Below are 25,894 nucleotides of genomic sequence, written 5' to 3'. Positions count from 1 at the left end.
AGACCAAACGGACCACGGCCGCAGCGGGTGGCGGGGGCGGCCCCTGCCACGGGCCCTGCGAGCTGAGCGGAGGAGGTGGCCTCTTCCCCGCCCTCATGGGCCTAGGGCTGCCGCTCCCCGCGCGGGGCGGTGGCTCCGGGTACGGTCCATCCCGCCCCGTTGCCGCCCCCGCTCGCCCGTCACTAGGCGATGCTGCAGCCAAGATGGCGGCCGGCGTCGAGTAAGGGCGAGCGGAGGCAGCGGCTCCGCTCACGGCGGTCTCCCCGCCTCGGACAAGGGGAGGGATGAGGCGCGTCTCTGGTCCCGGCCGGTCGTCGTGAGGGGCGCGGGCCGGCAGACACCATGGCGGGGATTATCAAGAAGCAGATCCTGAAGCATCTTTCTAGGTCAGTGGGGCGCCGTGCCCAGGGTAGGCTGACGGGTGTGCGGCCGGGGGGGACGGCGGCAGCTCCCCGGCGGAGAGCGGCCCATAGGGCGGGGGGACCGGCCTTCATTAAGCCCGCGGAGGGTGGAGCTGGAGCCGCCTCCTCGGGGTGACTGTTGGAGGCGGAGGGGGCAGCCGGTGGTGACAGCCGCATCGATGACCCCCTACCCTCCTCGCCCGGTGGCGCCGGGCGTGGAGGGGGGTGGCGCAGACGCCCGCCCGAGACAAGAAGAGGGGGCTCGGTGTGCCTGGCGCAGAAAGGAGTCACCGTGTGAATCACCGCCGAGCTCCGGTGGCCTCCCCGCTGTGCAAGCGGTGGCTGCCCCCGCAGCGCCGAGCCGAACCGGGCGGGGGCTGCCCTGGCAGCGGGCCCGCGTCCCCCGGGAGGCCACGGCCCAGCCCCTCGGCGGGAGGCGCTGGGTGGGGGGGTCCGCGGGTCCGTCCCGTCGTCCCCGTCCCCCCCCCGTTCCCCCCCCCCACCCCCCCCCCCCCGACCAGAGTAGCCGGTGGCGGCGCGAAGGTGTGCGAGGGGGAGCGTGGAGAAGAAAAGTGTAGGGAGGGGACCCAGATCCTGTCGTGATTCAAAGGCGGCGGGGGGGTTTAATGCAAGCTTTCCCAGTTCGGCGGCTGGCTGGGGGTGTGGGAGCGGGGCTTGTGTCCTTGCAGGTCTGGTGGCGACGTCTCAGCTCTTGCAGCAGGAGCAGGTGAGGGCGGGTAACAAAAGAGACGCGTTCCACTGCACGCAGAGGGATGAGATAAGTCCGACGTTTTCTGAGTGGCTGAAATCCTACCTAACGTGCCTCGTGGGTTGAAACAAACAAAAAAACCCAAACAAAACACCCCCCCCCCCCCCCGATATTCAGTAGCTGTCAATGCTGTTTGCTTGAAAGATGGAAAAACTGAGGAAAGTACACAATCTGATTGATACAGTTTTAAAAAGCCACATTTCTCCCATTTCTGAAAGAGAGACAATAACCTATCAGGTACTTGTTCTGTCGTGATACCACAGTATTGTTGTTATTCAGCACTTACTTTTATAAATTAAAAAATATAACCTGAAATATTCATCCCTTATTTGCTTATTTTTTCAAAATATAATTTTGTGTGGTACTTCTGAAAGGTGTTTATTTTCGTCGATGCTAATAAATAGAGAAGATCAAAGGGAATGACAGATTGTCATTTGACTAGTCTGTTGATGATGCACAAGGAAAACAAAATTCTCATTCCATATCCTTTGCTATCTATCCCCTAAAGATGATGCATGAAGCAGTAGTAGAATAATTTTTCTCTTCCACCCTACTGATGAGTTTTGTAGCTGGGAATGCTGGTAAAGAAATCTTGTCTTCACGTGAAAATAACTGAGCACTGTGAGAATAGAAATGCAATGTGAAGATGTCATCAGCCTTGAGTCAGTTTTCCAGTCAGAAATGTGCATGGAATCACTGGTCTTAATTGACTGATATAGCTCACTTCCTGTAGTGCTGTTTAGCAAGCTGTATGGAAAGAGACGTGAACTCTTTGTTCGAGTCTTTGTGCTACAAGTTAAATTCTAAAATGTGTGTGGGAACAGGGGATGAGTAACATGAGCTGTTTTTTGTCTAGTTTTTCAAATAAACAGCTGCATAGATTAGAATTAAGTACTTTCTAATGTTGATAAATCTGTGCTTTTTTGTATGATGTGATAATGCTCGCTCAGGAAGACTACGTCAATTGATTGTGACAAGTTGCATAATTTTTAAAAAGCTTATGAGATATATCTAGCAATCTGAGGTTTGCAAGTTGAAGTTGAGGTTCACAATCCGCACTATGCTGACATTAAAAGGTGTTTGCTACCTAAAATATAGGTAGTAGTATTATTAAGCCCCTAGGTACGGGTGTTCTCAATCACATGATCAGATAATATCTTTTCTCCTTGCAGAACTGGTGTTTCAGTGATTGCAAAAGTTGATTACACAAGAAAAGAGAATTCAGGTGACATAAGCACTTGTAAACCTGGTGGCTTTTTAAATTTCAGGAACTTGGTTTTTCAACAAAAATTGTAATGTTCTTTATTTCATGTTTTTCTTTAATATGTTTTCTAGGAACACAATTAAGGTAGGCTTCACACACTGTTTTATTTCAGTCTGGAGCCAAATACATAAGGGATTTCCTGTAATACAGAGGGTGCCAAAGGACACTTTCACTTTGTACTCTATTGGTTCCTGTTCTGCAGTTTTCATACTTCCTCAGAACTAATGCCTGTTTGCCATCTTCAGCAAAGCAGGTATGAGTGGCAGGATTAAAGTATACTGGAAGAAGTCCATATATAATAAAGGACAAGTAGAAAGAATTATCCTGTTATCTCGATTTGCTTTCATTTTTGATGACTGTATTTCTCTTCATGTTTGAACAAAGCCAAATCTAATATGTACTTCAAAGAACAAATAGAATGTACAAACTTGTACCTTCAGCTACAGAGAAGTACTTTCCTTTTTTTTTTTTGCCACAAATCACAGAATTGCAGAATGATTGAAGTTGGAAGGAATCTCTTGAGGTCGTCTTGTCCAGCTCCCCCATATCATCATGGATTTAGCAATATTTGCTATGAAGATTGCTGCAATATCTGTTACTCATGTATTAGCAGTTTTCATCTTTCTTGCTCTCTAGATACTGTATCTGCCGATTTAAAAGCATTGTGTCATCCAGCGTAGTTTCCATTTAGCAGTTTACAGTGCTTTTACATGAACTGATATGGACGCCGGTGTTGTGAAGGAGCCTTATCATTTTACGTTTGTTGGCTAGGGAAAACTTTTACATAGGTATGAGTCTTGTAAGGTCTGAAAACAAGAAGAGGAAGACTCAAACTGCGTTTTGGTAGCTAAATGACCTTTTGCCTTTGTAAAAGCTTTTTGTTGTTGCTGTGTTACAGCTTAAGAACAGTGAGGGTAGCAGATCTTATTTACTCAGCTTGTAACAACCCTGTATGCTATGTCAGGATCTGGTGATCAGTTTTCAGTCTTATAAAAACTTCTAAAATATTAGCTGTGTCCTTGGTCTTCAACATGCGTTGCTCTTCTCTAAAGCTGTGGAAGAAAATGAGAAGGAGGAAAGAGGGGGGAACAAAATAATTTTTGCTGTTGTTCTTCAGATTATGTGGTGCTTGTCACAGAATATGAGACTAAATGCTATCTGCGAAGCTGAAGAGGTGCATTTGTCATTTGAAGGCTTGAGTTTTTGTCAGCTCCATATTGTGTTAGTTGTATTTTTTGAGAATGTGGATGGTGAAGTGTCTTTATTTTGTAATACATGTGGCTTAAAATGAAACAAGAATCTGGATAATGACATTATCCTTGCAGAGGTAGGAATGAGACATTGTGCATTCACTGTCAAGATCTTCCCCAGTGAACTGAAACTTTTGTTGAATCTTCTTATGTGCAGTTATATGCTTTCATGGGTAAGAGGCTTGTTGAACAGCTTCTTTTATCACAAGATTTTTTTTGTACACTGATCTGCTATGATAATAGCAGATAGCCTTCATCATTACTTCTTTTTTCCTGGTTAGACTTTGTGGACAAGTGTATAAAACAATGGTGTTAAAGATTTTTTGGTAGAACTCTAGATTGCCCTCTGCAAGTTCACAGTAGTGTTCCTGTTATGCTGTCTGTGGTTAGAAGGATATTATTCATCTCCACCACAGGGCTTTGAATCTTGAGTTGTTTGCATCAGAGATGCTGACAGAGATTAGGTGTAAGTCTGACACAGACTTGTATAAGTTGTTCTTTTTTTCTGAGTTTGTTTTGTTTTTGTCTTTTAGTATCATTGACTGAAATTCCCGTTCTAATTAATGAGTGGCCTAGCTGAATCTTCTCTGTATGTATCTACAAAATACATGCCTTTCTGTGAAAAACAGTTTTGTTTATCAAAATATATCTAAGAAGCATGAAGGAAAGCTTTACAAACTTTACCTCTACATTGTGTTAAGTAGCCCCAGTGAATATGGCATTCTTCAGCTCAATTAGGTATTAACTCTTAAGTTTGCCAATGATAACACATACTTTAACTTAAAAAAATACGTTCTTTGTTTGAATTTTATTTGCTCTTTTCACAAACAAAACAGTAAGAGGCTTAAAAGTGTTTAATATGGCAGACACTCAGATTGTTTTCAGTTTGTGTCATTAGTTAATGTTCTGCATGAACTTAGACCTCCTTTGGTTTTACTCACCTGAAGCAACAGATGTGAAAATACGAAGATTTCAATAGAAGAAAATTGCAGTAAACTTTGTGACATTTTTTTTTTACCTCATATTTGGAAAGTAATTCTAAAACGCATATGAAGATTGGTTTTACAAAGAACAGCATCCTAATTGTATGGATATCAGGAATCAGCTCATCCTGCTGTAAACAGTGACATCCTACATCATCTGGTACAACTTCACTGATACATGTCCTACCTAAATATTTGACTTGCATATTGCCCTGCTTTTATACCAGTAAGACATGCCTGTTTAGTGAGGGATGTCGCCATCACAAGCGATCTGAGATGACTCCTTTCAGAATCTACCAATGTAACACCTTTATTTGGCCAGAATGGCCTTGTTTGTTCCTGTAACTAAATGACCAAAATTGTTTGGATGAGCTTTGAAACTTCTGCTAGTGGTAAAAGAAGTAGAATTTTTGCTTATTTTCAGTTTTGTGTATTCCACTTCTGTGTCACTTTAGTTTTGTGAAAGTTACCCTATTCTTTCAGCCAGGCAGATAACACAAAGTGTGTAGTTTTCCTAGAACAAGCATAAAACAGCTTCTCTCTTTGCTTGTACTGAAGATTTTACAGCGTGTATTCTATGTCACTGACTTTCTTGACTTGTGTACTATGTGGGAAAATTGCAAAACACAACGTAGACATAACAATCTACATTGTTCTGAATGAATCTATATTGAATCTGAATGCTTACGAAAAGCATTAGCATAATGTCTATCATAAAAAAATGCTGCACCTACTGAAAGAAGGAGTCTGCAAAAGGACAGGTAGTAAAGCAGAACTGCTTGAGATGGCAGAAGAGGATGAAGAGAAACAGCAATTTAAAGTTTCATTGTGATCCTTTATTTCTTAAATTCTCTTACGTTTGAAATTCAGTACTTCTTGTATTTAAGGGGAGACTTCATGCCAACAACTTTGTGTGAATGTGCTGGTAGTGTTCTGATGAGCATAAAGGAATCAATAAATGCTTTTTTTTTTTTTTTTCCCCCAACAAAAATTAAAAAACTTTAACTTTCTTCTATTTTTGTTAGTAGCTTCATGCATCGTGTTGCATTTTAAGCTTTTGTAACAGAACATCTTCCAAAAAGCCAAACTGAAATTTCTGTGGTGCTTTATGAAATCATACAGGCATTTTGGAAATAAACCAGCAATAATGTATTTGCTTGTAGAATTCTTAATCGTGACATTTATTAAGATTTAAACCTATTAAATCTTGTGTTACTTCTCTGAAGCTTTCAGTAGCATTCGTGTAAATGAAACAAACTCACAGAAGTTGACTTCAGGTTTTCAGTTTGTTTTACATTATTTTTGCAAATGTATTATAAATCTGGATGCTGATTCTGCAGACATTTTATTTGTGCAATTCAAGTTCTGCTGAAGCTTTGAAGTCAGACAACTCTTAGGTATACGTTATAAAATTAATGCATTTGCAGAATTAACAGGAATTACTCATTAGCATTTGACTTCTATAGTATGCAATCATTTTCTTTAAATTATTCTTGCAGTATTTTTACTAGGAAATAAGTTTCAGAATGAAAATTACTTTGAAGATTACTTTCTGTTCAAGTAGCTAATAGTTAGTGTAAAGCATTTTCAGGAAAAAAAAAAGGTATTTAAATAAAGCCTGTGAGGAATAAAATTATGTCTTGTGTTTGAATGAGTATGGAATGTATAAGAATCAAAACAAAGGCCGCAGTTACATTTTTTTTGAAATTTAGTCTTTCTCTTGCTGAATCTTCGGTGAGTTTTGGTTTTGTGTTTTTTTTTTTTTAATTCAAGAGCTGTAAAAGTATGTACTAAATAACGTTCAGAGTGAGAGGTGTTTGTTAATGTGTATTTTGTTTATTTTCTGCTTTCTTGTACAAGCAGATTGAGCAAAGGAGGTCAGATAATTTCTGATGAAACATTAATGCAATTATAAAGGCTTAAACAAAGTGATTTTTTTTTTTTTTTTTCACAGATGTTTTTGCAAATCATGAGAGTAATTGCTAACAAGTGCTTGCACAACATATCTAGGTTTTGGCTGCTTGCAGGGGTACCCAAGTTTCTCAATCTGGTAGCTCCCACCTGAGTTGTTCTGTATAGCTTTACGGAACTAATGTTAACCAGGGTTCAGATCTCTTCATTCTCTCCTCTTACATGAGAAGAAACAGGAGAGGAAAGTAAGAAAAGAGCTCCAGCTCAGGCTGTGGCTTTTAGTACTTCCAGGCTTCCCTGTGTTCATGTAGGGGCCTTGCTGTGTGAAGCATGTCCCCAGTACAGATTTTGTGGCCGCTGTGCCATGCAGCTTACCGTATAGCTTGAGCATAGCAGAGCTTTTATTTTCTCAGGGAAACTGACCTGTTCTGTTACCTGACTGCCAAGGAAGCAGCCTTGGGATCCAGCTACCCAGGAATCTGGAGGTTATGTGGTTGCTTACTTCTGGAACAATTTTCATGTTGTGGTTGCTCCCGTTGCTGGGGATCTGAAGACCTTAGAAAAATAATAATTTGTAACTAGGTATCTGTAATTCACTTTAGTGATAAATCCTTAAATGTTGTTTGAATATCTCAACAAACTGCCTACAATAGCGCTGTCCAGATGCTTGGATTTTATCGTACCCAAAAGGATGGAAGTGCAGGAATTAATTATATTTAGGTGGAGGCATCTTTTCAAAGTGAAGACAATTAACAAAAATTTTCTTTTTTTAAAAAAGTTACCATATGGTTTGCCAAAATGTTCTATTTTTAAATTTTTGAGAAGTTTGATGTACTGATTATAACCTGCAAAATCAGAATGTGAAGAGTGTGCAGATCTTTGTAGCACTGCCCCAAACCCAAAACCAAATGCAAGAAGTCCCATTCCCTTACCTTTGTGTAGTCATGTTTCTTTAGTGCGACTTGTGAATAGGTGAAGTTGAGACACCATGAATGGGAACAAATAATGTGGGCTGAGGAATCTCAGGCTAGGCAAAATGAAATTGAAAAGCTGTCTTCCATTTCAAAATAAAATAAAAAGCTCTTATGCCGCATCTCCGGGCTATCTTCCTTCTCGCATTCCAAATACGCTTACTGAGTATCTCTGAAACCACTTGGCTCTATTATATAGACATTTTCTGCGTGATTAAAACTTTCTCCATAAGCTGTTCATTTAAACATGGCTGCAGTATTGTAGTGTCAGACAGCAAGGGATATTCTCACAGGAATCAGCATTTTACACAACTCTATTTCCTTTTTAGTTCTATAATGTCATAATGTGTAACAAACTGTTGTAACTGCAGTTCTCTTTAGCTGAAACTCTCTTACATTATTGTATCACTCCTCTTTCCCTTTGAACTTGATCCCTTGTGTGTCCCCTGTGTCCCATTCCCTGCAGTGATCCCAGCTGGCTCTGGTGGAGATTGGTTTGCTGTGAATATCCTTACTACCAAAATGAGTACCAGAAGCTTCTCAGAAGCCGTGGCAACTGACCACTTGCTTTCACCAGGAGTAGGGGCCTTTTGTCTGAATACCTTGCCCTCAGGTAACTTCCCCTCTCCCACCTTTGTAGAGTAAATGTAAGAGGTGGTATGCATTTATACAAATTTGGGAGTGAAATGAGCTCTGTAAAATGTTAATGGGGTTTTCTCTGTCTTCTGTTTTTTTTTTTTTTTGTAACTTACATTTCTGCAAAAAATAATGGTTTGCTATGCAACTATTTTTTTTTTTTATAAGTCCTAAACTAAATTTGCAAAACTGGTTTGTGAAGTAAACCAGCAACCCCATTATAAAAATACCTTTATGTATATTTCCTAAATGTAATCTTCTAGGTGTTTCTCAGTATCTTTAGTCTATTTGACATCCCTTGTTTATCATTTAGTCCTATTTAATTCATTTTCGTAACTTGATGTTTATTACCTCTATATTGACAGATATTTGAAGGACTGGTCAGCTTTTTACATAGTTTACATAAGAGAATAACTGTATTTTTTTTTAAATTAAAACAGTCCTTATAGTTAATGTCTCATCAAAAAAAATATTTTGTTGTGAGATCTGATCAGTTAGCATTAAAAAGACACCTGCTAATGTCACATAAATAAAAGCTGCAATTTCCAAAAGGCAGATGTTATCATGCTTTTACACTGAACTGTTGTTTATTGATTTTAAATTTATAAAATTCTTTTGCATCAAGTGGCTTTTCTTTGCATGAGTTAAAGAATGTTGTATTTGGAGTGGAATGTAATTGTTATCAGGTGTAAGTGAATTCTCAAAATGGGATTTGTTATTTTTGCTACCTCCAGTATGGAAATTGCATATACCTTGCCACATATGTTTAGTATAATAAAGATTGTGTATTATCTTTTACTCAACGTACAGATTAAGGTCTGTCATGTATAGGATTGTCATGTTTGAAACAAGTTTTTAAGTTTGATAGTATTGATCATTTTCTGTAAATGATATGTGAAAAGACTCATGGAATAGAAAAGTTAATATTGGTCTGTGTGAGGATTTATCATAAATGAAACAGAAATTACTTGAGCAATATTTTACTTACATGATGATTATCATTCATGCGGTGTAAGCTCCTCATTTATGCATAGTGATTGGCTATATCTGAGCAGATCTGCTGCATGACATGTAATTAGATAATAGCCATTGATGACAGCAGCTGTTTCAGTTCTGCCTGTACCCAAAGAGCAACTGACACAGTTTTTCCAAATAAGAAGAAAATAATTTCCTGTATGTATTATTACAGGACTAACTAGGGCAATCTTTATGTGCTTTCAAGTTAAGACAGTTGGTAGGAATGTCAGTATTTGAGAAAGTATGAACAGGGTCCTACAGTGAATGCATGAGTGTACTACGCTGTCTTTAGGAAGTCACCCGGAGTAGAAGTCCACACTGAAGCCCTTCTGTGTCGTGATGAAGTGGAAGCAATTATTTGGAAAGCTTCAGCAAAGGAGATGTACTATTTGGCACCCCACCTCTTAGAGGGGGAGAGATAAGGGGGATGGTGTGACACTGCACCAGACATGTTACACAAGTATGGGCTGGTTCTTGAGTCAGGGTCTTAATTAGTGGTTTGCCTGGAAAGGAAGATTGCTTTTGACTATGATAGGTCAGAAGGCCTGATGAGCCTTAGGTGGTTCAGGTCCTGTACCGTAGGACGAAAAGTCACACCTGAAGCTGTAGGGTTGTAGGTAGTGTTTTGGGCTTGTCTCATGTGCTATAACTCACGGCCAGCTGGGAGCAGTAGGTCCAGACTGGGTCTGCAAACAGGGGAATGCCCTGTCCCATTCCAGAGGGTTGGCCTTTTGAGCACCTCTGCAAGATGCTGCGCAGCAGATTGTGCAGATCCTCTCCATGCTGGACATCGAGCAGGCCATTCAGGGTTCTCCATTTTGTGCTCAGCCACCAAATACACAGCTGACAATTCTACAGAAGTTCAATATGTGATTAAAGAGAGCGTGCAGGCATTAATCTGGGTTGGCCACATTACCTGTTAGTAAAGGGGTGATAACCTTCTCCTGTACAAATTGATGTTGGAGAGTGTAAGAAGGTGCCAGTCAGGTATTGAGGGGTGTACTTGAAAAGTCTGACAGATGTAGCTGCTGCAGTTGGTATTGCCATTTAGGAGTCTCCTATGATTCCTTATAGGTTGCAGAATGAGGGAATGGTAGCCCTTGCAGTTCATCTATTGGTAGGGTCCTCTTGGGAGCAAATTGCGTGGTGTTTGGGAATCCATGCAGGACGCAACATTGCTGGTACAGATGACTTCTGGATAAAGGCTGGAAGATAGCCTCCAAGACCACCAAAGTTTCATCCACTATAGACCTGCTTACTGGTTACCTACTGGCTGCTGACAGTGCTGGTGAGATTTTGGCAGTGCTGTCTTCATGGTGCAGACTGAGAGAGTGCTGTTGTTTTGTGTGAGGTTTTTTTTTTTGTCCAGAAATATTAAAATTTATCCTCACAGGTATTTATTTTCCATGTAATGTACTATTAATTATTCTTAAGTAAAGAACTGAAGTGTTTCTGTGTCAGAGTGTCTGGTTAATCCTAAAAAGGTATTACCTCTCATTAAAAACTACCATAAGTGCCTTAATTTTTTTTTTTTTTTTAGTTCTTTTAAGCTTTTGATTTTGGTACTGTATTCTATCCTGATGTTTTCATGAGCATTAAAATGTTCTGCAGTGAGTATTTCCTTCGACTAGCTTTAAATGTGTTCTTTTTCAGTTTTATGTGTGTTTTTGGTTCTTATGTTAAGATCAACGAGCATCCAATTAACTTTTTGTGCAGTGTTCATTACTTTGTCATTAATGTTTTTGTTTATCCTCTCTGTTTCTAAATTAGTTTTAGTATTTTCAGAAGTGGATATAGTGTCCAAGATGAGGACATGCCATTGTATTTTATGATGCTATTTAGTACTACTTAACATACATTTTTATACATAGGAGTACTTTAACCTTCATGTATGCCAGGCAGTTTTTCATCAATTGTCTCCAGCTTTATTTCCTAAAAACGCATCTTTCACTTAGAACCCAGTAGTTTCCATGACTTAGATCTTCATGTTCAGTATCTTGCATCATCAATGAATCAGCTGTTGCTGCAAAGCCATTTGCTGATGTCTTGTGTTCCTGAGAAGGTCAGTTTTCTGTGGACTTGATGAATGTGACTTTAACGTTACCTGTCAGCTCTTACACATTTAAACTCAGCCTGCGGAGCTAAAAGTAATTTACTCCAAATCTTATATAAACCACAGTTAATGGTTTCTTGCTGGGTGAAATACTGCTTTAATACACTACATTAAAATTAGAACATCCCTAGGACAGCCAAGATTCACTCCAAGGTTTCTGTTACCTCACAGTTCACCAGCATTTTCTAGGACATTACTAAATATATTCAGTGCCTTTGGATTTCTTTGTATCCTTTGGATGTATTAGATATTGTTGCTCTTGCAGTCTTCTGACCAATTTCTGTTAACCTTAAGCCTCTACTGTATTTTTATTAAGCCTCTACTAATATTTGTAGCACCTTTTGTGATGCTTTTTGTTTGAAGGTTTTTGAAGTACCAGTTGCTTGATTCTAATCTTGTTTCATAGGTCTGAAGGATTAAAATAGACATCTTGTACAGAAGTTTGGTTTTTGCCTTTTTTTTTTCCCTGATCTATCACGTCATGCAAAATTTTCATTTCATTGCTGTTTCAATACAGGTCAATCACTTATTGCATGTGTGAAGTCTGTCTTTAGTCTGTCTACCATTCACTTAATGGCATCTAAATCTTTAATCCTGTATGACTGTAGTCTGTCTCACCTTTTCTTTTATCTCCTGTCATATCTGGATCGAGACATCTTGTGGATGTCATTGTGCTTAAAGTTACTGGTATATAGAATTGTTTTTTTAATTTAGGGAGTCTGTCTTTTTCTCATCTAGGACTTGCTGCCATCTAAGTAGATCTAAGCATCTTGGTACTTTGGATCTTAATGATGTGCTGCCACAGGGAGAAGTATAGCAAAGCTCCTGAACTTAGTATTTGCAGGTGATATTTTATTTCTGAGACACTGATATTTCTTCTGGGTACAGGAAAGAAAGTATGAGAGAGGAAATTATATTGCCTGCAGCACGCTATTTGCTGTGACTTTTATTATTTAAAGGTTGGAAGGATTTAGATTTTTTTAATCAAACGAGTTATTGAAAATCAGCTTTGATTTGTAGTGTTAGACTGCATGAGAAGAACTCGCTTATAACAGTAAACACTCTGGTGGTCTCAGTGCTTTTTTTTCTGTGGCATATTTGACAAAAAGTTAGTTCTGTTCCTCTTCTATTTAAATGTGAAGTCTTAAAAGTTGGAGTGGTACACTGAGCAGAATGATAGTAGACCTCCTTCTCTTTGTTACCTAGAGTCATGGGAAGTCAGTATCTTCCTCAGACACTCAAAGGCTGGCTTTATTGCTTCAGAAATTGTATAGCGTTCCTGAGTGATCTAATAACATAGTTCAGCCAGGTAAAACAGGGGAAAAAAGGTATCTTTCTGTTCCACTTCTGCTGTTTTGTTGTTGATATGGTTGCCAGTGCTTGTTAGGCTGTGTTGCACTTTTTCAGAGCCTATTATTTTGAACCATACATCTTTGAGGAGTTCTAGTTCATAACAAGAAGATAAGCAAAACATGTGGCACATACTGTGATTTAATAGTCTGTCATGATTAGGACATACATGTAGGATCAAATCGCTTGAAGGAATTTAATTTAAAAAGCAGGGGAGGCAGATGATAGAGCCAAGTGGAAGAGATTGTATATTCAGTAGACGTGCAAAACAGCTGAGAATCTCTTGTCCAAATGTGATCCAGATTTCTGTTATTTCTCTGTGAAGTCCAGAGGTTGGAGTTTGCGTTAATGAACTTGACAAGGCATCTGGTATTCTCTCCAAGCCTTCGTGCAGTGTTGCTCTAAGCTTCATGTGGTCTGTGGCCTTCATTATACAAATCATAAGCTTGTGCTTTCAGTTAAGTGTTTTCCACTGTCTTTTGTACTGGTTTTTGGTTGGTTTTTTTGTTTCTAATTTCACTTCTTGACCATCTTTTCTGCAAGCATGCTGGAGTGCTCCGTTCAGAGCTCCAAGCCTGCGTTGTCACAAACAAAGCTTTAGAAAATAAGTATTCTGAGTAAGGAAAAAAAATGCATCCTCTGTGTAGATTTTTAGTCCTTTTAGAGAGAAAAGGACTAAAAGAACTGTTGTGGTCTGACAAAATACAATCATTTAAACTTGAACCAACTATCTAACTGCATAGTTAGATTTAGAGAGTATGTGTATGTAGATGTATGTGCTCCCGGGGGCTGTGTCATGTTGCTTTTGATATTGATAACCTGTATTTCTGGATTCTTGCCTTTAAAGCATCAAATATTTTATAGCCTTAATCTACATTATAGAATTGAATATTAAACTGAGTTGAAATTCGTGCTATCAGATGTAGCAATTCAAACCTCAAATCCTGTGCTTTGAGAAAGGAAGGGTAGTTTGTGAAATTTGTTCTAAATTTGTGAAAACATGTTTGTTAAGAATATCTTGTAGTATTAGCAAACCAAGTATGTATTACCTCAGTAACAGTAATGTTTTACTGCCACAGCAAAACAGTGTGGCAGAAAGCTTTGGTGAACTCAACCATGTCTTTTATTTTATTTCTGTTCCTCTTGCCTTTCCCTTTTACTTTTCTTTGTTCTGCTTTATTCACTTCTTGTACTGAGTAGTGGATATTAACGCTCAGTCTGTTCCCTGGAAAAGGAGCATCAGTCGGGAGCTCATGGGATGTTGTGCGGGGGAGTGGCCCTGCTGTCCAGGCCTCTGTTCCCAGTTTGACCCAGTTCTTAAGGAATAACTAACTCACAGAATGAACACTAGGGTCAAAAACAAATGTTGAGCTGAGGGGGAGCTGTTTGCTTGTGCCAAGTTAGAGAAAGAAGAATGTGTGCACATCATGAAATTGGTGACATTGTTAATTCTGACTAGTTATATGAAAAGCTCATAGAGAATTTTTAAATGGTTTTCCCAGATCAAAGATTTCTAATCACGAAACATCATGACATGATCAAAGATTTCTAAGTACCACATATCCAGAATAATGAAATTTGGCCCTAACTTTATGGGAATTACCTCTTTACTTCACATAAAAATTGTATCATAAATCTGATAGTGTAATAAGTTCTCAAAGTTCAAGCAATTAAGCATCCTAGGTTACTCTAGTACTAAGAGTCACAGTAGCTCGTTAGCTATAGAAGTAACTTGCCAGCCTCCAAAGCTGTACTGCTTCTTTCTTAAATTTTGCCTGACAGTAAATATTTGAAAACATCTCCAAGGCATTGTTACCACCAGCATATTTGAAATAATAACAACATTTTATTTAATGTAATTAAAAGTTAACAGTATTAAAATATTAAATTGCACATTTTATTTGGGTGACAGTTTTGTCACTGATGATTATACCAACTCATGGCAAGTTCACTGGAACTTGCACTATACACACATCAGCGTGTCTGTGGTACATCTCCCTGAGGCTCTCTTGAGAGAAAGCAAAGCACGCCAGAAAGAAAAGTCAAAGTAGCGCGGTTCAGTAGGATGTGTCCTCCTTTGAGGTACTGTGGGATCCTATAACAATACAATTTGGAAAGTTGTGTTTGCCCTAAGGCTTTTAAAAAATTATTTTTCATTCAAAATGCTGTTATTCTTGTTGTTTGGCTCTTCTTTTAATTTTAAGCATGAAGATCTGAATTCTTGTAAATTCTAGGTAATGGATATGATCATATTGTGTTTTCCAGGGCTAGCTGCCCAAATAGGCCAACTTCTAATTTTTTTTTTAAGTTAGAGGCCACTATGTAAAACGAAAAGGTTTTGCTGTTGTATCGAGTGGTATGAAATGGTTCTAAAGTGATGAAAATATCCAACAAACAAACAAAAGCGTATTTGATGGAACAGCTGAGTTTAGAAGGAGCGGGGAACTGGCACAGAAACGTAAAATGTTGGCATCCTGAGTGGAAAATTGGCTCTGGACAAAGTGGATAGACAAAACAGATGTGGTTGTTGTATGTTATGAAGTTACCATGGGTTTTCGAGAAACACCACAGCCTCCTCAGCATCCACTCATCAGTCACATTCCAGCCATGGAAGTGGGATGAAAAGATCTGCTGCTAGAGGTACCTACACCTGAAACACCTTCTCACAACTCACTTGTTAAGTTTCTTTCTGTAACTGTTGAAATGAAGGATGTACTCTTATCCTCTTATGTTAGTCTATGCTGAACAAAGCAGCACTCAGAGCATTTCTTTCCTTTCACTGACTACAGGAGTGTAAAGGAAAGTCCAGGAAGAGCCTTACACCAAGTCGTAAGATTCAGACTGAACACCCTTGCTTTCTAAACTCTTTCTAGGAAGGAGTCTAGGTGCAGCTGGGTCCAGACTTAGCCCTGAGTGTGGTGAAGAGTTTGAAGCCTAGGTTCTGTCACGGAGTTGTTTTATTACAGCTTGAGCTGGACTTCTCTCACAAGGGACTCAGAACGAAGAAACCTCTGGGCAATTATACCCGTCACAGTCTGAGTCCCCACCCCTCATGCACTGTTCACATACTGTCCACGTAACAGTTCGTCCAACGGTATTTTGGGGCTGGGGTCTTCTTGCTGCTCTTCGGGTCACCTCCCTGTCTCTAGGCAGGCCATCTCCTTATCTTCAAAGTTTGCAGCTGGTCGTTGGTTTCCTTATTTTATGGCTTGGACCAGCCCCTAGGGCCCCTCAGTAAAAGTTACCGATGTCTTGTTCATCATCTGCTGCCCAGGTCTTTTTTTCCTTTGAGTTATGGGTTTGGTTCCCCTTATCTTGTAGATGTAAGATGTCCCATACTCCTCTGTTACCTCCTCTGCATAGCTGTCTGTGCTAACAAACAGAGTTTGTTTAAAATTCACTTATGCTAAGTTTTAAACAAGGCCTACTCGTGCTAAGCTGTAAGCAAGCTACAATTCAGCCACACTTGATTATAATTTATCTTACCTGTAAGCAATCACAGAATTAATTCCCACATTCTGTAAGTAAACTTATTTTAATCCCTAACAAGGAGAGGTAACAAATTCAAAGCAACATTCTCAGAAGAACTTAAAAAAATGTAGAAGTGGGGGGGGAAATGATGCTTCTTGTTGAGATTGCTTTCCCTGTCCTTCTGTTCCTTGTTGGGAGGGACCGGATCCTATTTTATCTGTTTGAAGGATCTCAGAAGTAACTCAAGGTGGGCTTTCCTGTCTCCATTCTCCTCTTTAATGGTGTTTTGGTATCTTTCTTGCTGTCCCATTTGGACAATCATTCCTGTAGATCCTCTGGGTTTCACTGTGGTGTGTCTGCAGTTGAGACCAAGATGGTGGTTAGATCTGTCTCCAAATTGAGTGGCATTTCTGATGTGGCATAACAACAGGGAACTCAGAGGGGGACTTCTTCCACAGAGCATGAGTCTCGGGAGACTTTGTGTGTGTATGTAATGGCAGAATGTTTTGGCATTTGCTGTATAAATATGACTTTAAAATAACACCAGTTTGTGATTCTTGTGTTGACCCTCATCTGGGAAGTACAGGGTGAGATATACTATCATGTGACTGAAAAGATTCGATGACTGCTATTTTTCTTCTAGGAATTTGAATTGGCCAAGTCAGATGAGACTTGTCAATATGATTTCTGAGATACGTATTTATATTTTGCGTTTACTGATGGAATGTTTTACTGAGGCAGGTTATTCAGTTCTTCTCATTGCTCTTTCTTGTTAAAAGGAACAGAGAAGGGTAACTAGAAAATAAAATAGTTCTAAGTCCTTTGTTCCCCTCATAATGTTTCTAAATGGATCGTTTAGAAGTACATTAGTTGTCCAGGAAAACATATTTGTCAATAGCCTTATCTTAATATATTTTTAGTACTGAAATTATAAAAAAAATACTGTTCACAAATCAAAGCTCATTCCTTCTGGATAATTTAAGCCTTGTAAGCAATACAGAAACAACTGCAACACTTCCATCATAAGAAATATGTCTAGTATTGTTTGCAATTACATCCTGAATAATTTCAGACTTGGTATAGTAAAAAAAAAAAAGGAAAGAAAAATTTAACTGAATTTTTAATTCTGAACAAGCTTCTTCCCCTGTGCACCTCCATCCCGAAATGTCTTGATCTTTGAAGGTTCCTCTTCATAATGAAACTGACAGGTGATGAAACTCTAAGTTCATGATCTATGAAACATTCAGTCAGACAAGTGGTAAAATAGATGTTTGCATTTTGTCAGGCTAGGTAAAAGCATTTCCAAAGCTTACCATGGCAAGAACACAGTAAAGCAGTTGAACTGAGAAAATGCCATGTTTCAAGCCCCATTTTGAACCTGTTAAGAGGAAAAGCTTGACAGCCTTCTTCACCTTCCTCCACCATCTCCCTCTGAGTATCTGACTTAACAAGGACCTTGTAGTGTGGTTAGAAATTGGTCTCTTGAATGGGAAGGAAATGTCAGAGTTGCTCCTCCTGGGGCGTTACTTCAGGGCAGTGTTCCATCATTGTGGACAGACAAACCCCTTTGCTCTCTGCCTGCAGAATATCAGCGCAGGGAGACTTCGGTGGGAAAAATTACAAAGCCTAATGCAAACAGTAGTATTTTCTACTCCCTAATCTTGTAAAATTAGACTGAATTCATGAGCAAAACCAGTTCTCCATGGCAGAATGACAGTGTGGTTAAGCATAGCCTCTTCGTCAGCTGGTGGTAGATACAATGCTACAGCTGTTGATTTGACAGTAGAGTACCCGTGATTTTTGTCATACTGCCTCACAAGGACCTGAACCATTTGACACAGTCACATAGATTGTTCTATTGTATTAGCAAATCATAGAACCTTTGAAATATAATGAAATTTGTTGCATATGTACTCTTTTAAATAGTTACAATTTTAGCGCTTGTATATCAGATTGATATACAAGGCTTCTTGTATATACACCGTGCTGCTATGTGTGTGTGTGTGTATTTCTAATTTATTTTATTACATTCTATGACTAAATGTAATGAATATTGTAAACAAAACTTTTCCTTTCAAGATTTTAACTGTAAATATATAGATAGAGGTACAATTTATAAGGAGTAGCTTTTCGTTACTCCTCCTGAGTGAATTCTAAGCCACTCCTGCTTGCTCTAAGAATGACAGTGTAATTGTAGACGGTTTGGATTTTTTTTTTTTTCTCCTTTTGAAAAACTAAAGAAGAGTGAGATGGATTCACTTCCACCTTTATATAGTTTAAAATAAATAGTTAAATGCTTTAAATAAAGGATTTACTATTCTGGGTGGTAGACACCTCGTAATATATTTAATTTTTATTCTTATGAGGTACCTCATAATATGCTTGATTGTGTTTATATATTTGTAAATGGAGTTTAATGAATGCAAAAATGTCGAGGGACAAAGCAATTCCATGGTACAATTTCTTTCCAGGGTGAAGTTGTACCTAAGAATCTAAGATGATTTCCTCACCTCCAGACCACTGCTTTAAGTTAAATTGTCAGCTATATATGGGGGACAGCCCTGAGTGCTTTATATGTATTTACTTAAGGTGCGTGTTTGTTTCTAGGTTCACCAAAAATCTGTCACCTGACAAGATCAACCTGAGCACATTAAAGGGGGAAGGTCAGCTGACCAATTTGGAGCTGGATCAAGAGGTGCTTCAGAACATGCTGGATCTTCCAACATGGCTTGCTATAAACAAGGTCTTTTGTAATAAAGCATCCATTAGAGTGAGTATTTTGTTGTGCTAGAATGGTAATTAGCCAAATTTTTCTTTTTTTTCCCTTTTATCTTTGTAAACTTTCAAGCAACCTTGTATTAATAAAAAATTGTGATGAGTGCTTGATAAAATTTTAGAGAAAAACAAAGATGTTACCAGCATTAATTCCTTACTAATTTTTATTTCTCATGTGGTGATATGAAATATATATGGAAATGATGAAAATAAGAAGTGATTTTTTTTTTTTTTTTCCCTTTCAAAGTAGAATTTATTCTTGCACATTCTGAAACCGGGCTAGAGATAAGAGCTTGTCTTTCCCCATGGTAATTAGTCTACTATAATTATTTCTTATTTTCTTTATTTATATCTTATTTCTTCTCTTTATCTCTCCCTTTCTATTGCTTTCCCTCTTGTTCCTTTCCCGTTTCCAAAAATCGAGGGGTTCTGGTCTCTGCGGAAAATGCGGAAGCACTCTAAATCTAGTAGATGTTGCTTTTGTGGTCCTTGTGGGTGCTGAGAATTGAAGCAATGTATATCATCTCTCTTAAATTGTACTAATATGAGAGTAGGAAATGCAGCTATAGCTTGTTTTTGATAGACGTTATGATCTGGTCAAACTTTGGCAGCTCTCCAGACAAATTCAGTCTGTAATTTTTTTTCTTCCCACCCCCCGCCTTTAATGGGAGATTGTCCTGATTTTCTGAATGCAGTGAACTTGATGCTTTGTTGCAGGCATCCAGTTACTTGTAGGTCAACAGAACAAATGCAGATTTTCTTTCCTTTTAAAGGAAAGAATGTGGAAGACAGTGTGGCTTTTTCTAATGCTGACAACTCAGTATTGGAGAGACAGATTCTATTTTGTTCCTCTGTTTTCTGCTCAGTGATAAGTAGATTTTGAAGTTCTGTTTTTAACAACTGAAATACATTTTCATGTGCGTAAATTTACTATGCAGTATTTTCAGATTAACTAGATATTTTGAAAGTAATATCATTCTGAGTTCAGGAGTTACAAATATAATTTGTATACATAAAACACATTCTAAACAAATGGTTTATTTTACTATATTTTTAATATTTACTTTGCTTTAGAATAATGTTTTATCTTACAGATACCATGGACAAAATTGAAAACACATCCCATCTCTTTGGTGAGTTCTGAGATCAACTCCTAAATATACTCTGTTCATTTTTTTGATCTATGGCTTTGAGTATCAGCATTATAATGTTCGACCGTTAGCTAATTTCTATTAAGTTCTTCAGTCATTATATCTTAATTTAGGTTCATTTGAAGGGTGATTATTTGTCCAACTAACCATTTTACAATTTTCTACCTGTCTTTTGGAGCTATCTTTTCTAAGGATTTTTCTGTTCTACATCTGTACTCTGCCCAATGATCTCAGTTATAGCTGGTTTGACACATACGACATTTGCACGGCTTTTGTAACAGCCTAGGATTCAACCTGGATATAAATAGGATGCAAAATATGTAAATAGAACTCAACAACAATCAGAAGTAATGCTAATTTTTGCATTTGTTTAATTTTGTTCTTTATTTTTAAGTGTACTAAGAAATGTGGTAGCACCAGAAGTGATTTGCTTGATGATGGCTAAACTTTCCTAATTGTGTTCACTTAGGAATGAATATTCCTTTAACTGTCATTCTTCCCAGTCTTGCAGTGAATTTCTGAATGTGCTTGTAATACCTTAGCTCTGAATCAGACTTGGAAAAGACATGTTGTTTTAAATACTTGATGCATTTGCTAGTGACCCTGTTGTAATGTACTAATGTCTGTACCATTTCTTCCTGATGCACAGAGCTTAAAGTATGGTAATGCTGAAGTGAGATGATTCAACCTCTTGACTGTAAGATGCAACTGCCAAATTAGGAAATCAGTCTAAGCCATGCTGTTCTTAAAGATTATATACTTTGTCCTACGGTAGCAAGGCCTGGTTGTTTGCTTTGCTCCTATTAAACTTACATTAGCAATCTTTAAGGCGAAGATAACTTTCAAGGTCACCTTTTTTACATAAAGCTTTCCTTGAACAAATGCATTGAATGGAAATTGGTAACAGAAGTTCACTCTTCAGTGGCAGACTGTACAACAGCTTTTTTGACTTCTAAAGGAAGGTGAATTCAATGGCCTAAATGTCCAACTTTAGCCCGTTATTACGTCACTGAACTTTGACTATTTTGGTGGGGATATTTTTGCTACTGAACGTTCAATTGGAACAGCATTCTCTGTTTGCATAGCTTAGGAGGTAACTAGAACCCATTTGTCTAGCCAAAAGTACTTTCATTGGGCCGAGTCGCTCTTTGCGAAAAGCCATCTGTTAACATAGTGGCAAATACTAAGTTATAGAAGCACAGAACCATAGAATGGTTTGGGATGGAAGAGACTGTTAAAGGTCATCTAGTCCAACGCCCCTGCAAGGAGCAAGGACATCCTCAACTAGATCAGGTTGCTCAGAGCCCCGTCCAACCTGGCCTTGAACGTTTCCAGGGATGGGGCATCTACCACCTCTTTGGGCAACCTGTTTCAGTGTTCTACCACCCTCATTGTAAAAAAAAAAAAAAAAAAAAAAAAAAAATATATATATATTTTCCTAATGTCTAGTCTGAATCTGCCTCCTTCTGTTTTAAAACCATTACCCCTCATCCTATCCCAACAGGCCCTACTAGAGAGTTTCTCCCCATCTTTCTTGTAAGCCCCATTGAGGTACTGGAAGGCCGCAATAAGGTCTCCCCGGAGCCTTCTCTTCTCCAGGCTGAACAGCCCCAACTCTCTCAGCCTGTCCTCGTAGGAGTTATCTTTGCTTATAATCAACTTCTGTTTCTATGTGATGAACAGTATTTGTGGAGTGCTTTGGGAACCCAAGGATGCTATGCAGTTTTTCCTCTATCAAAGTACAGTAGTTGCCAGTGAGAATAGCCAGATATCTCCATCCAGGTGTTCTTCATTAACTCCTATTTATATTTACACAAACTCCTTAAATTACTGCTCTACTGTTCTTTGCACTAGTCATTTAGTGATGGAAATTGTTGCAAAGGTCTTAATTTAAGAAACCTTAAAAGAGTGGTCAAACATCCAAAACTATTAGGATAACTAGGAGAAATTTGGGCTTCCCCCACCCTCCTTGAACTAAGGAATTGGTTTTTTTCTTGTTGCTTTTTCCTCCTTGTTGTTTTGCAAGACAAGTTATTCATGGAGACAGCTGAGAAAGTAATGAAAAAAATGTCCAAATTCACTGTTAACAGCTAACACTTCCCTTTAAGCATCAAAACAGAGTGAAGTATAAATATATGCAGAGTAGAGAGTTTATTAATTTCTAGGTAATAGGACATTTCATGGATAAGGGTAGCACAGAAAAATGTTTGTGGAGCAAGTGGATTATGAAGACAGGCACAATTAACACAATATGATAAAATTGAATAATGAAGAAATCTAAAATTGAGGACAAAGCTTTTAGTGTGGTTTGTCTGGCCTAAGAGAGGGTAAATGGAGAAACTCAGCAGGGGTGGTATAAAGTCGGAACTAGACAGGAAAGTAATATTCGCCGTTGTGTTTTGAATGAGCTTCCAATGGGATGAGATTTCAGAACTATAAGCCTTGAATTAAGAGCCTTCCCAGGTTGTATGATAAATTTAGGTCACAAACATTGTAATGTAAGTTAGGAGATTGTTGGATTTATTCAGTTGCTGGGAATAAGATTTTGCATTTGGTTTGTTTCAATTCTGTGCACCTCCCGAGTAGTATACATTACTTATAATGTGTGTTATAGTTTTACTATTTAAATATAACCTTCCGTTAATAAGATATAGATGTCTCATTCATTTAATTCTCTGCTTCTTTTGTAAGAGTCCCACTTCAAGTACAAAGAATACAACAATAGCATATAAATTTACTGTAATATGATGTGTTGTAAATTATACTAGAATGTATGTTTTTAGAAATCATTTGTTTTACTAGATCTACAGAAGATTCATATACATGCAGAGTGTGTACACACTGATATGTGTATTTATTATATGTATTCAAATTTTGTTTTAAAAGATGCAGCACAAAACTTCATCTGCTATCACAAATTTTAGCGGACTAGTTTCACATATTTTCCATTAAAATTTTCTAAACTTATTCAACCATTTAGAAAACTCAGGAGGTATTAAGTATTTCACTGAAAAAGTAACCGTATAGGAAGAAAACCCAGATGACTACGCATTAAATCATGCCTTTTTTGAAAATGTGTGTGATGGATAAATAATACTCAGGGATCAAGAATTCTGTAGTCCATTATTTGACTGGGAAGGTCTGTTAGAATTCACAAAATGTAAAAATTTATATGAACAAATAAAAAAAAAAAGAATTCTGTTACATTACAAAAGTTTATGGGAAAATTGACATAGTAAGAAATGTTTTATGTATATTTCAGAAAAAGTTCTCAAGTTATTTTTTTAAATTTGGTTTCTTTGGTTTTTTGTTCTTCATATATCATCTGTTTACTTTGTTTCCTTTTATGTCTCAATATTTTTTTTTTCTGTTTCATTTTTTAAGTCCTTAGATAAAGTTGTAATGGAAATGAGCACATGTGAAGAGCCACGTGCCCCTAATGGACCCTCTCCTATAGCAACTGCATCTGGCCAGAGGTTGGTGATCATACTTGCATGCAATTGATCCAAAAAAGTTTAAATTATTCATTTTGAATTAGTACAAAACAACAATTACATCCCCTGCAAATTTCCTGAAGTATGTAGGGTTGCAGCTTGCCATTTACATCTCTCAAAAATTTTTATTTTATTGCTTGTAGTTAGAGTTATAGATGTATAGCAATAATGGAACTATCCAGACCCAAGCCTGGAAAGAACTTCTGAACTATGTATGAAGCTTCCTAGGGATGTTTCACATAGGCGCAACTACTGCATCAAAAATTTACAAAGTCTAATTGATAATTAAGTTTTTTTTAAAATTGAAAATACCTTACCTTTAACTTATTTGCAAAATATTTGTGATGTTGGAGTAGGATTTTTAATTTTTTTTTTTTCCTTTATTTGGTCTAAAAAAGTATTAAGGGTTATTTGTTAGTGTGGTGTTTTAAAGTTCTATTTTCTTGATTGTATCAGCCAAATCTTACTGAAAGATTTCATGCGCACTATATAGCCCGAAAGTAATTTGGGGTGGGACAGTACAGCATCACATCAGTATATCCACACCCCCGACCGCCCAGTCATTTTCTTTTTATGGACCCCAAACATTTTTCAGTGGGCATAGGGACCCATATTCGGAGAAATGAATTTGATAATACAATTGCATTTCTTATTATAACTTTTGCGTAATATGTAGAAGTAGTCCATGAGCCTCTACATCTCCTAGGGTACAGCTTGAAAATCATTGCCATAGAGATTCTGTGTAGGATGAAAGTTATAAAAAGGAAAAGGAATGACAAACCACATAACACAATTTTCCATTCGCTAATCTAAAACATTCAGAACACGTAAGACTTTTATTAAAAAATTAATTGTAACTGCTTTGTCTTTTTTAATACTGGAATGTGTGTTGATTTGGTGTAGAAATGTAACCACCATTTACCATGCCTTTCTTTTATAGAATTAAGCAAAGCTATACTTGATACTATTTTGCTTATATGAAAGATATTAGTTTTAATGGGTGGGATAACTTAGCTTATAGAGGTAAATGCTAACTTAATTGAATTGTAGAATAATTCATTTAACATTAATTACTCCTTATGTATACATGAAAAAGAGTATGATTTCTGTGTAATGTTTAAACTGTTATTTATATATAACATATATTTTATTTTTATACATTTATATGTATGTATAAAATATTTATCATGGAAAAATTGCATTCTTTGTTATACTTCATGGAGATTCATCTTGGTCCAAAATATGTTCTTTAATAACTATTTTGAAATTAGGATCATAGGGTGGAAATTACTGTAAACTAGATCAAGTATATATAACAAACTTTCATAACTGGAGAATACATTAGGAACTTACGTTATGATTTGTTTCAAGTTGTACTTGATATCTTTAATAAGTGACCTTCCCTTAGGTGTGTATTTAATATGTTGACATTTCACTTTTTAGTGAATATGGCTTTGCTGAAAAAGTGGTAGAAGGCATTTCAGTTTCTGTGAACTCCATTGTAATAAGGATTGGTGCAAAAGCCTTTAATGCTTCGTTTGAACTTTCCCAGCTGAGAATATATAGTGTAAATGCAAACTGGGAACATGCTGACCTCAGATTTACCAGAATACAAGAAGCTCAACGTGGAGAGGTAAATACTATCTTCTGCTAACTTTTTTCCTTGTTTTTGTGGTAAAAGAGAAGGAAGTTGAGTTGCAACCTTATACAGTCTAGGAAACATGCTGTTACTGGGAATGGAGACATTCTGTACTCAGTAATTTCAGCTGTCCTCTAGGAACACAAGGATGTAAAAATGATGGATATGAGTTGGATCAAATGTCATGTCTCTAGCAGTGGCCAAGGTAGATGCTTAGGGAAGAGTGAAGACCAGGGCAAGCATATGTACTCTTCCCTTCTCACATTCTCCAACTTGTGACCATTTTAAAGTGCACACCAGACCAGACTTGAAGAATACGGAAAGAAAAGAATGGTAGATTAAATATGGAAGGATAAGGCATTGTGCTGTGTTTTTATTGTTGTTATTAAAGCTTTAACTGGTTATTTATTTGCTTATCAAGGTTTGCCTAATAAGATTTTTTTTTTTAAGCAGTTTTAACTGAATTTTAATAAAGTTCCTATACAAGAATTAATTATTTTTCTTGGAATAACTAAATCATATGTATACAAACATAATAAAAGTAAAATGCATGCTTTTCTACTGTCTAGGAGAACTCAGTATGAAGTCCTAGATTGGTGTACACAATTCTTTTGCTTTCTCCTATGTAACCAAAGTAAGATGTATACTGAGTGCAAGGTTGGTTCTAAATATTGTGTATTTTATTGAGAAAGACTTAGA

General features: G+C 37.7%; 1 protein-coding gene across 3 annotated transcripts in view; it reads left to right on the top strand.

The window, feature by feature from the left end:
- Positions 1-216: 216 nt before the first annotated feature.
- BLTP3B (bridge-like lipid transfer protein family member 3B) overlaps positions 217-25,894 on the top strand; it is a 62,155-nt gene continuing 36,477 nt past the window's right edge. The window contains exons 1-5 of one of the 3 annotated variants that reach the window (XM_086750909.1): positions 217-386; positions 18,744-18,906; positions 20,006-20,044; positions 23,447-23,538; positions 25,000-25,189. In XM_086750909.1, coding sequence (XP_086607035.1) covers positions 343-386; positions 18,744-18,906; positions 20,006-20,044; positions 23,447-23,538; positions 25,000-25,189 — 528 coding nt within the window. In that variant the 5' untranslated portion in view covers positions 217-342. Of the gene's footprint in view, positions 387-8,045; positions 8,163-18,743; positions 18,907-19,985; positions 20,045-23,446; positions 23,539-24,999; positions 25,190-25,894 lie in introns of those variants that run through there. The other 2 variants (XM_086750917.1, XM_086750924.1) reach the window with 2 other exon arrangements.

The sequence above is a fragment of the Chlamydotis macqueenii genome, chromosome 1, assembly GCF_036417535.1.
Source record: "Chlamydotis macqueenii isolate bChlMac1 chromosome 1, bChlMac1.mat, whole genome shotgun sequence".
NCBI lineage: Eukaryota > Metazoa > Chordata > Aves > Otidiformes > Otididae > Chlamydotis > Chlamydotis macqueenii.
The sequence above is the reverse complement of the archived record's forward strand: the minus strand, read 5'-3'. Positions and strand labels throughout refer to the sequence as shown.